A 12,158-nucleotide genomic window follows, 5' to 3' on the forward strand; every position below is an offset into this window, starting at 1 on the left:
CCAATGTAAATAAGACAACACGTCCTCTGTTGGAGTATGTTCTTTTGATTCGTGATTTATTTCACACATAGGCAGAGAAGTGTGCAGCCAAAGCGCTTCGGCAACATTTGGCTTCGTCAGGACATCTCAGGACATCCAGCAGTGTCCAATCAAGTGTCGCTGATTTTAGCGCACCCTATCAATGTTCAGTCTTTCAGTTATCTGTAAATGCTCTGGCAATAGAAAATACTAGTGGTCAATTAGGCCACTCTCTTGTGGGAGGTGCACACATAGGGCCCCTTCAACACCCTATTATGGCTGTGCTTATTGAGTACTAGCACGTACTTCACAAACTTTTTTAGTTGCCTCTCATTTTTTGTACAAACGCTTCTAGTGTACGACTAATGGTAGCTGGTCATAAGAGGTGGGCAACTGTTTGTAATAATAATAATAATAATAATAAGAAAGAGCTTATAAAGCGCACAGTAACGCCATCACGGCGTGTCCCCGCGCTGAATGGAGCTACTCACAACCACCCACTACAGAACCCCTAGCCCTACAAGGTATAGAGTAGAGTTTTGAGCCTAGCCCGAAACACCGTCTCACTGCTCTCCAGTCTCAGGGCAGGAGGGAGTTTGTTCCAGTGCTGAGCAGCTTGGAGCGAAAAAGATCGTCCGCCCATTCTGGCCTTCCTTACCCTTGGGACTGTCAACAGCCCAATGCCCTCCGAGCGGAGGGCCCTTGGTGGTTCGTAGCGGCTGACTAAGTCTCTAAGATAGGCGGGCGACCTGCCCCAGACAATACGGTGACAGAAGAGGAGGCATTTGAACAGCACCCCTTTCTTCACTGGCAACCAGTGAAGCGCATCCAGTGCCTGCTGAGAATTTGCTCTCCTAGGTCTCCTTAGCACCAGTCTGGCGGCGGCATTCTGGATGACTTGCAGGCGACCAAGGCTACCCTCGGTGGACCCAAGGAACAGAATGTTTCCATAGTCCAACCGAGAGGTCACCAGCGCCTGCGTCAACGTCCTTCTGGCCTCTAGGGGTAGCAGGTCTAAAGTTTTGTTTAGGGTCTTCAGTACCCCGAAACACTTGCCCACAAGACGCCTTATATGGCCCTCACAGGAGAGAGTGGGGTTAACCCATACTCCCAGGTTCTTAGCCTCCTCACAAGGTGTGGGAGTAGGACCAAGGCATGGAGGCCGACCAGCTGTCACTCTTTCCCCCCACTACCAGAACCTCTGTCTTAGAGCCGTTGAGCTTTAGGCAGTGGGAGTCCATCCACTCAGCTAACGCCTGCATACAGGCCTTAAAGTTGGTGGAGGCATTGGCGGTGTTCTGCGATAGAGAGATCAGCAGCTGGGTGTCGTCGGCATAAGATACCAATTCCACCCCGTATGCCTGTACCACCTTCGCCAGGGAGGCTATGTACAGATTAAAAAGAGTGGGGCTCAAAGCTGAGCCCTGAGGCACTCCCTGGTCTAGTGGCATCTCTACCGATCGACATGTCCCTTGTTGTACCTGGAAGCATCTTCCTGTGAGGAACAACTGCAGCCAGTACAGCGCGGGACCAGCGACCCCAGCCTCGCTAAGACACTGTAGCAAGATGGAATGAGCTACAGTGTCGAATGCTGCGCTGAGGTCGAGCATGATCAGGGCCATTGTGTGTCCTGCATCCGCTCCTGCTCTTAAAGTCTCAGTGGCACGTAAGAGAACTGTCTCCGTCGAGAAGCCAGCTCTAAATTCTGATTGGGAGGGATGAAGTAGATTCCCTCTCTCCAGGTGCTCAGTGAGTTGAGCATTGACCACCTTCTCAGCCACTTTCGCCAAGTAAGGCAGTAATGAAATGGGTCTGAGGTTTTCCAGCACATCAATGCTTACATTTGGTTTTTTCTTTATTGGGAGTACTATAGCCTTCTTCCACTCCTCTGGAACCCGCTGAGTGGAGAAAGAGGTCTGTAAGACATGTCTTATGTGTGGTTCCAGTCCAGCTAGACCCTCCGCAATGACCCATGAGGGGCCGGGTCATTGGGGGATCCAGACTTCACACTACGGCAAATCTTTATTAGACTATCAGCCGACGGGACCTCGAAGATTTGCAAAGAAGAGTCGGGAGCCATAGGCGATCCAACAGCTCTGAAGTCTATGCCCCTTCCCGGCTGTTGAGAGAAGGAGGTATAAATTGCTTTAACTTTGTTTGAAAAAAAGTTAGCGACTCTATTGCATTCCTCCGTGGAGACACTTACAGGAGCATTTGAGCTGGAAACCAGAGATATTTCCTTGTAGATTTTAAACAATTCGCGTGAGGAGCTCTCGGCTGCCTCAATACGTGCCTGGAAATATTTAGCTTTCGCTCTGCGTACTGCATACTGATAGCTTCTATGTGCCAAGCTATAGCTGCTTTTGCCCTGTTCGCTAGGGTTCCTTCTCCAGCTCCTTTCGAGCTTTTTGCAGTTAGACTTAGTTTGCTGGAGTTCCTGTGTGAACCAAGGGGCGGTGCGTTGTCTACCCTCCTTGGCTTTGCCCTTACTCAGGGGTGCGAGCTCGTCCAAGGTGGCAGCCACAAGCTGATTGAATTCCTTATTGGCCTGGTCACTATCAGTGGCTAGCGGTGGTTTCGCTTTCTGAATGGCTCGAACAAACTCCTCTTGAGAATACTGTCTCCATTTACGTCTCATAACATTGGTGGGCCCAGTCCTTGTGGACTTATGTAGCTGGTAAGAGAAATGGAAAGGGACCAAGAAATGGTCAGTCCATGGGAGCTGAAGGGGGGTGAGTGTCTTTATCATATCCCAGCTGGCGAACAGAGGGTCCAGACAATGACCCCGCTCATGTGTGGCAGCTACACTTAACAGATCAAGTTGCAATTCTTTTAGGACTAAACGAACATCTGCTGCCTCCTTCTGTAGAGGATCCTCCAGATGTAAGTTCAAGTCCCTTCCATACTGTGAATACATCAGGTAATGCAGCACTGAGGTCCCTGGCTGCCAAAACAAATTAGTTACTGTTGCCTGTTAAATCCATCTATTTGTATAAATGGAAAAAGACAGCGTTTTAAAATTGAATTGTGGGTAAATACGTTTGAATTCAAAAGCTTGTACCTCAGATTTTTTTGAGTTTTGAATCAGCCCATGGCTTAGCCAGCAACAAAACTCAATACAAGGCATTACTAATAAGAAAGAGCGGGAAAAACACTGTAGATAAAACACACTAGTGTTTTGAGATGTTTCAGTTAGCAATTAAAAAATGTAACTATTTTATTGTTAACAATATAAGCATTTCTGCGGACCTCTCGCTGAAATAATTAGTAAGTAATTTATTTCTGTTGTCCTTTTGCTGATAATCTACTTTCACTAGGCCTACTTGAAAGAAGCGGGTCAGTGTGGGTCAATGAGTCCCCTCGGATTTATTTATCTAGATGCATCTTTGTAATTCTAGGACAATATCCAAAGTGTCCAATTACAGACGTGGGCATATTTAAACATGCTTCACAAGGGGGACTTTAAGGGTGCGGGAGTCATTTCTTTATAAAGCTATGCTTCTACCAGATTTGGCTAAAAGTTTTAATTTCTTACCTTGGATTCCTGTCCTGCCTTAAACATACAAACCTCTGACGCTGAAGCAACACAGAACGGCTCTGATATTGTTGAATTACTTAGTAATGGTTAAATATCTTAATAACGTGGGTCCGCGTATGAATAACATGAGTCCCTGTTCGTCGCTGGTACAATTCTTACTCGAATCCCAAGAGCAGATGAAGTCTTGACCTATTCTAATAGGATGAATAAAGAAATACACGTCACAAAGATTTTAGCTGACAATGTAACTGATTTGAGGCTGCGCCCACTTTGCCAAATATGTTGTCAATTATAACTTGATGGATAAGAATGAAGGAAATGCTGAAAGAGTTTTAACTGTCCTTGTATAAAGAAATACTTTAGAGCTAGAATAACGTATGTTTACAGTTTGGTGGATTTTTCCAGAGCCTTAGTGACTTGTTGGACACTTCTGACCTATGCTTTTGTTTTTCGTAGACGTATATCCGGAGCATGGATAAGGATTTTGTTGCAGCCACGATCCAGGCCATTGGACGATGCGCCACAAACATTGGCAGAGTCCGAGATACTTGTCTGAATGGTCTGGTGCAGCTCCTGTCCAACAGAGATGGTGAGGAAAGTGATGGGCTGCATGGGAGGGTGAATCAAAGGGGCTTAGGCCCACCATGTACTTTGCAGAGGTGCATCATACAGCTATACAATGAAGGGACCAGCGCAAGAGCAGAAGGCACTGGGTAAGTGCTCTCTGCCTTGGAGGACATGCTGCCCTCAGATTAGGCAGTACATGTAAGTGTACACCAAGGCTCTAGATTCTGTGTTTACCCTGAGTGATATTACTGCACACTAATTATAAGCAACTGTGGATGAAGCAATGAAGGTTAAGTAATGTGTAATCTGCCTCAAGTGAGCATCAGGGATTTTTCCCTAGTCATATGAGTAGAGAGACGAGTGAAAACTGTATTTTTTGTAGGTGTTAGTGGAGGAGAACAAGAAATGCAATTTTTGTAAGGTGGCGGAGACACATATAACTGGCATCGGATTCTCTAGCATACAAACTGTAATGATATTCCTCATTGATTATACAGGTAACTTGGCTGCACATTGCTCCTACCTCACTCACAAAACCACATCTTTGGCCTAAAATGCCTCCTATGAAGTGTAGCAGTGGCAGCTAAAAAATTGGGAACAACTGCTAATTTGAAATGGTGAAACATAAAAGTACAACTAATAATCAAAGCAGGTGTTATGTTGAAAAACAGTGATTTAAGGAGGAACTTACCCATTAACGTGGAGTTTCAGACAAAGAATAAAAAGTTGGGGAGGCTGGTAGGGGACTACTGGCAGTGATGCACCACTCGAAATGTTGTTTGGAACTGTGTGGTCGGCAAGGAATGCAGCATTTTTGACCCGCAGGTCTGTGGGCAAGCTACATGCTAATGAAAGAAGTGGAAGAGGAGAAAAATGAAGAAACACAGTGGCTATCTTGATAATGTGATCAGTTGCACGATCTGGGTAACATATCCACACAGATAAACAGGAATTCACCTAATTAGGTATTTCCAAGTATCACAATCAGGTTGATCTCATTTTAGATATTGTTGTGGCATAGTTGGAGTGAGTCGGGTGGTGTCTGCTCAGCTCTGTGCATAATCAAAGAAAGTGGATTAACATTTAGGCTGCACATCAATGTTGTGACCAGTGACATAAATGGAAAGGGATAAAGAAAGCATGCCAATCATAGTGTGAAGTCTACTTTCATTAATTCCATGCTGTCAGGTCCTGCTGAAAGGCTTTATGCCAGTGTTTTAAAATGTTCCCACTCCATGAATTAAACCCTTCCTTCTCAGATGGTTACCAATAGGGACAGAGACAGCAATGCGTGACCTATGCATGTAGTTACTATCCTTATTAATTAATTATGTAGCTTTCTGACTTTGCCTGAAGTGCCATCACTAGATTGTATGACTTAGTGCCTAGTGAATGGCTTAGAATAGCCGCAGTGAACACTATGTCTAAAGGGTAGTGCGGGGAACATCCTTTACAACGCAACTTTTACCACGCAGTGCCTTTACGACGCAACTTTTACCAAGCAAACCATTACAACGCATTGCGCTGGGGGGCGCTCTAGGATAGGGAATAGGTTTAATGTACTATCCAACACCTTCCCTACTATCCACGGAGACTTGAGTTGGAATAGTAAATTAAACTATTCACTATCCAGCGCCCCAAAGCACTATGCGTTGTAAAGGCATGCGTTGTAAAAACCGCGTTGTAAAGGCATGCATGGTAAAAGCATGCGTTGTAACGTCATACATCCGGGTAGTGCTGTCTATATTTACATTTGGTTTAAAGTCCATGGTATTCTGGTTGAAGAAGGAGTATGTGTAATATCTGTAAGGCGATCTAAGCTCTTTCAGACCCATCAAAATGAGTGTTTAGGGATTGTAGTCTGGATTTTATTTCTAAAACATACGCATGCAATTTGCCTGCGTTCACAGGGAGTTCACTAATTGCTGCACCATCCATTGACCAACGCCACAGTTTCTCTGTCCCCAGTGGACAAACCAGTCCCAGAGCTTCCTGAGCTGATTTTCTAGAAAATTGATTGATGACTGCTTCAACTAGTAAATAACAACACAACCCTCCCAGTGCCCTTTGCCTACAATGCACCCGGACAAAGACTCCACCTCAGATTGTTTACTTCCGCTATCTGATTCGGATGTTCCAGTACCAGTTTCTGCATTGTCTCATATTTCCATGGAAACTCCAGTAACAGTGCCAGTCATTAAAAACTCCCATCCCATGACGGAAGGCCGCTCCACTCTCTACTGAATCAGCAAGTTCAAGTTCAAGTTCACGTTCAAGTTCAGGAATTTGTATAGCGCACTACTCACCCAGAGGGTCTCAAGGCGCTTGAGGGAGGGAGGGTGTATTACTTATCGAATATCCAGGTTTTTAGTTGCTTTCTGAAGGAGAGGTGGTTCTGTGTAAGTCGGAGGTGAGTGGGGAGAGAATTACAGGTTTTGGCCACTAAGTAGGAGAAGGATCTTCCTCCCATGGTGGACCTGTGAATGCGTGGAATTGCGGCGAGGGCTTGATTGGATGATCGTAGTTGGCGGGTGGGTGTGTAGAAGGACAGTCGTGTGTTGAGGCATTCGGGTCCTAGGTCGTAGAGGGCCTTATGTGCGTGGGTGAGGAGAGGGAACGTTATTCTCTTGTTGACGGAGAGCCAGTGGAGATCCTTCAGGTGATCGGAGATGTGAGCATGACGGGGGATGTCCAGTATGAGTCTGGCTGAGGCGTTTTGGATGCGTTGGAGTTTTTTCTGTAGTTTGGCTGTGGTCCCGGCGTATAGGGTAATTCCATAGTCCAGTCGGCTGGTGACCAGAGCATGGGTGACTGTCTTTCTTGTTTCGGTGGGGATCCAGCGGAAGATTTTGTTAAGCATGCGTAGTATGTTGAAGCATGAGGATGAGACGGCATTGACTTGTCTGATCATCGAGAGGGACGAGTCTAGGATGAAGCCCAGGTTACGAGCGTGATCTGTAGGTATGGGTGCTGTACCCAGGGCCGGTGGCCACCATGAGTCTTCCCAGGCAGAGGGGGATGATCCTAAGATGAGGACTTCAGTTTTGTCCGAGTTAAGTTTTAAACGGCTGTTCTTCATCCATTCGGCTACTTTTTTCATTCCTTCGTGTAGGTTGGTTTTGGCGGTGTTAGGGTCTTCGGTGAGGGAGAGGATCAGCTGGGTGTCGTCTGCGTAGGAGATGATGTTGAGGTTGTGTTGGCGCGCGATGGATGCGAGGGGACTCATGTATACGTTGAAGAGGGTGGGGCTGAGTGAAGATCCTTGAGGTACACCACAGATGACTTCGGTGGCCTCAGATTTGAATGGGGGGAGGCGGACCCTCTGGGTTCTTCCGGCGAGGAACGAGATGATCCAATCCAAGGCTTTTCCTTGTATTCCGACGTTGTTGAGGCGTTGTATGAGTGTGCTATGACATACTGTGTCGAAGGCGGCGGAGAGGTCGAGTATGATGAGGGCAACTGTTTCTCCGTTGCCCAGAAGCTTTCGGATGTCGTCTGTGGCTGCGATGAGGGCGGTTTTGGTGCTGTGTTTGGCTCGGAAGCCGGACTGTGAGGGGTCGAGGGAATTGTTGGATTCAAGGAAGGCGGCGAGCTGACTATTGACGACTTTCTCGATGACTTTGGCCGGGAAGGGGAGGAGAGAGATGGGGCGGTAGTTCTTAAGTTCAGAGGGGTCTGCTGTGGGTTTCTTCAGAAGGGCGCTGAGTTCAGCATGTTTCCAGCTTTCTGGGAAGGTAGCGGAGCTGAGGGAGCAGTTCATGACATCTCGGAGATGGGGTGCGATGATGGAGTCTGCTTTGTTGAAGATGTGGTGGAGGCATGGGTCAGTTGGTGTGCCTGAGTGGATGGAGTTCATCAGACGGATGGTGTCTTCAGTAGTGATTGGGTTCCAGGCGCAATGGTTGTGAGAGTGTTGTTTTGATTCGGAGGTGGGTGGTGTGAGTTGTTCTTCAGACAGTTTTTCAAAGCTGTTATGAATGTCGGCGATTTTGTTGTGGAAGAAAGAGGATAGAGAGTCGCAGAGGTCTTAGGAGGGAGTGATGTCGTTGGTGCCGGCGGTGGGGTTGGTAAATTCTTTGACGATGTTGAATAGTTCTTTGCTGTTTTGGGCGTTGTTGTCAAGTTGATCCTTGAAAGCTGATTTTTTGGTGGATCGGATCAATTGGTGGTGTTTGCGGGTGGCGTCTTTGAAGGTGGTCAGGTTGTTGGTGGTTGGGTTTTTTCTCCAGGTTTTCTCGAGGGTACGACATAACATCTTGGATTTCTTAAGGTCATCGTTGAACCAGGGGGCCTTTTTGCTACCTTGCTTGATTTGATGGTTTTTCAAGGGTGCTAGTTCGTCGGCGCTGTGGGTGATCCATTGTGTGAGGTTGGTGGCTGCTTGGTTTGGATACGATGATATGGCGGGGGGGGTTTTGGTTAAGCGCTGTGAAGAGTTGGTCGGTGGTGATTTTGTTCCAATTTCTACTAGGAATAGGTTGTGGTGGGATGTGGGTCGTGGTCTTTTTGTAGCTGAAGTGAACGCAGCTGTGGTCCATCCAATGGAGAGCTGTGGTGTGATCGAAGGAGATGTGTTTGCTGGAGGTGAAGATAGGGTTGAGCATGTGTCCGGCAAGGTGGGTGGGGGTGTCAACAAGTTGTTTGAGTCCGAGATTGGCCAGGGTTTCCAGAAGGGTTGTGGTGTTGCTGTCGTTTTTCTTTTCCAGGTGGAAGTTGAGGTCTCCCAGTAAAATGTAGTTCTCTGAGGTGAGGGCATGTGGGCTGATGAAGTCGGTGATGTCTTAATTGAATTGTGTGCGGGTTCCTGGTGGTCTGTAGATGAGGGTGCCTCTAAGTGTGGTCCTGGGGTCGGTGTGGATCGGAAAGTGAAGGTGTTCGGCGGTCGCGAGGTTGTCGTCGGAGCTGGTCGTGATTCGGATGGTGTTCTTATGGGCGATGGCGATGCCTCCTCCTGTTTGGTTGGTGCGGTCCTTTCGGATTATCTTGTAGGTGTCCGGGATGGCTATGGCGATGTTGGGCGCTGATGAGGCGTTCATCCAGGTTTCTGTAAGGAAGGCGACGTCCGGTGATGTGGTGTCGAGTAGGTCCCAGAGTTCAGTGGCGTGTTTGTGGACCGATCGGGTGTTTAGTAGTATGCATGTCAGGTGGTTAGAGTCGGAGTTGTGTTTGGAGGAGGAGGATTTGGCGTGGGTCCTGATGCAGGCGAACTTGCAGGAGTGGCAGGCGAATGATCCGTGGGTGTGTCCAGGGGTAGCTACGCAGCATTGTGGGGTGCGTCCGGGGTTAAGGGCAAGGAGAGTAGCAGCATCATACGTTAATCGAGTGGGGTGGGTATTGCGAGGCGCGGACGGGCTTACCTTTGGCGCACCTTCGCCGTGACTGCTGCGCGCATGGGCATCAGTCATATGTGGCTAGTGGAAGGGGAGGGGTGAGGGAGGGTCAGCTGGGAGGCGGGAGCGGGGCGGAGCTACGGGCCGGGAGGCACAGTCACAAAATGGCAGCAAAAACAAAAGTGAAAACGGAGCGAGTATGTATGTGCAAGCAGGCAAGGATCTTCACAACATTCTAAGCGGACTTCTTACAAAAGCGCTACAGTAATATGCCAGCACGAGCAAACAACAATGATTCAGGCACGAATTGTAATGCGCGCTAAATAAGCAACAAGCCCTACGCTTAGAATGAGGCACAGAGCGCTGATCGAGGTAAATGGCAGAGAGCAGCAAAGCAGCTAAGCGCTACGATACCAGCTGGCCAGGGGAGCGACCGCTCAATGTCAGCTCAATGCTACCTTGCTAAAAACAACAGGTTATATTGAGAATGAGTGGAGAGTTTGTTATGAAGAAGTCACCTTTCTAGTTCTGTTCTAGCATCAATTGTGTAACCCTCTTTGTCCTCCGAGCATGAGCAGTCCACCTGCTCATTGGGCAAGGTTTTCAAGTTCAAGAAAACCATCCACTACTCCCATGAATGTCACAGGGCACACCACTAGATAGTGTCAGGACCCATCAGAAACAGTGGATCTTTTCCGTACTGAAGACCTTAAGAGTGTTGAGGAAGAAGGAAGACAGTCTGGTCTCTTCTAGTACAGGGGCACCAGGACCCAGATGTCTTATCCTCCGACAAATTAGAGGTTGAATGGTAAGAAAACCCCTTTACCAAAGAGCACAGGGCCAAAGACAAATGCAGCAGCTCATACCCCTGTTTCTCCACATGCACCCGAGGATTGACTGTCCAAGAATCTTTCACAGATGCTGAACACCGCTCTTGAGTGGGTCTGGAGTCAAGCTCAGAGATGAGCCAGATGAGGCATCGACCTTCGGATCTGGCTCCAAAGCCCAAGACCTCTTGACCCTCAGAGACTCCTTCGTCTCCAGGAAAGCCTCAGTGAGGCACACCGAGCCTAGACACAAACCCACGCCGGCTCACCCCAGAGGCACAGAACAACTGTCCTGTGAGTCAATATTGACTCCGAAGATTTCACAGCCAACTTCGTGGCCAGCCTCAAAGCATCCCCCGACATCAAAATAAGAGAGCCCAGTGTCAGGCAGGGGGAGATATTTAGTCATCCCTCACCTGGTAAGATGTTGTCCAGACCACCACTGTTCGAATGTTCCGAATCCGATTAGGATGACTACCTCACATCAGCCTAGAAAAAAAGAGAAAGTTCCAAGAGCAAATTTCAACTGAGCTAGAGTTCTAGCCCATCCCCAAAACGGTGAGAGGCAAGGCACCAGTCCCCCCCCTCACCCGGCCCTCATCAAACCTCATCTATAGACACCGCTTTACACACTGCCACTACCTTTGCATCCTCCAACAGCACCACAATCTCAGTCACCACAGCCGACCCTTTCCTCAGACCACAGTTATTCAGATCAGGGTAGCTTTCATCAGCCTGAAAACCCAGTCACGCCATGAGCTGGGATGACTCCTGGAGGGCTATTACTTCTATCCTCAGTAGGATACTGTTTTGCCAATTAGGTCTGTGGTATGATCACTACCACTGGGAGGAAATGGGGCAGTGTAAGACGTCATCCTTGAAAAGCCTACCCAACTCATATGAGGGTGATGGCATTCAAAAGGTTGCTTCCCTTTTTCAGACACCACATACTCTTATACTGTGGTCAGTGGTTAAGCTGTTGGAGTTGATGGCTTCATGCATAGTAATAGTGCTGCACACAAGATTGCACATTCACCCACTGCAATAGTGTCCAGCAAGGCACAGGGAACATGTGCAGTGTCAATGGAAAGATCTTGTGCATAGAACACCGATCACACTCTTTTGGTTGGGCAGCAAAGGTTTGTTGCTGGCCAAGACTTTCATGGACCCTCACCTTCAAGTGACGATCGTAATGGATGCCTCATTCTTCGGGTACGTAGCACATCTCAACCATGTGACTGTACAGGGTACCAGGATGCAAGACAAACTATCTTATTACTTCAATTATGTAGAGCTCACAGCAGTCTAATTGTTATGTTAGGTTGTGGTATGTTATGTTATGGAAAGCTAGCTCTTTATATGATATTAAAAGAGGTTAATCGTGCAAACAGTCCAGGTATTCCCTTATGAGTGGACAGAGGCTTGCTCTATCTAGGGAGAGCAGCCTTAAGCTTTTCAAAGTGGAGTGTTAGACATTTGCAAATACACACATAGTCAAGATAATGGTACACACTACCTAATAAGGAGATCCACACCAATTTATAAAAATAGCACATATCTTTATATATATATATATATATATATATATATGTATATATATATATATATATATATATATATATCAAGTCAAATATAACTTTATTCGGTTAGATTAAAACCATCAAAGTGCATGACATAGAGCATTAAAATTCAAACCGTACATTGATACATAATTCTTACGCCGTGACAATATATTTGATAAACCATATATGTTAGATACTCCTCCTCATGTCCTCGGGAGTTAAATAAATATATAAAATATATATCTAAACTAATCAAAAATTGACTATTTAAAAAGGAGTTTGTAAAATACATGATAATAAATAAATAATCTAATTT

At 46.9% G+C, this 12,158-nt stretch overlaps 1 protein-coding gene across 3 annotated transcripts in view; it reads left to right on the forward strand.

Moving 5' to 3' along the window:
• AP3B2 (adaptor related protein complex 3 subunit beta 2) overlaps positions 1–12,158 on the forward strand; it is a 412,426-nt gene that overhangs the window by 249,534 nt on the left and 150,734 nt on the right. For all 3 annotated transcript variants that reach the window (XM_086959194.1, XM_086959192.1, XM_086959193.1), the window contains exon 13: positions 4,013–4,145. In XM_086959194.1, the coding sequence (XP_086815320.1) occupies positions 4,013–4,145 (133 nt within the window). The remainder of the gene's footprint in view (positions 1–4,012; positions 4,146–12,158) is intronic.

This window comes from Lissotriton vulgaris, chromosome 2_2 (assembly GCF_964263255.1).
Source record: "Lissotriton vulgaris chromosome 2_2, aLisVul1.2, whole genome shotgun sequence".
Classification (NCBI taxonomy): Eukaryota; Metazoa; Chordata; class Amphibia; order Caudata; family Salamandridae; genus Lissotriton; species Lissotriton vulgaris.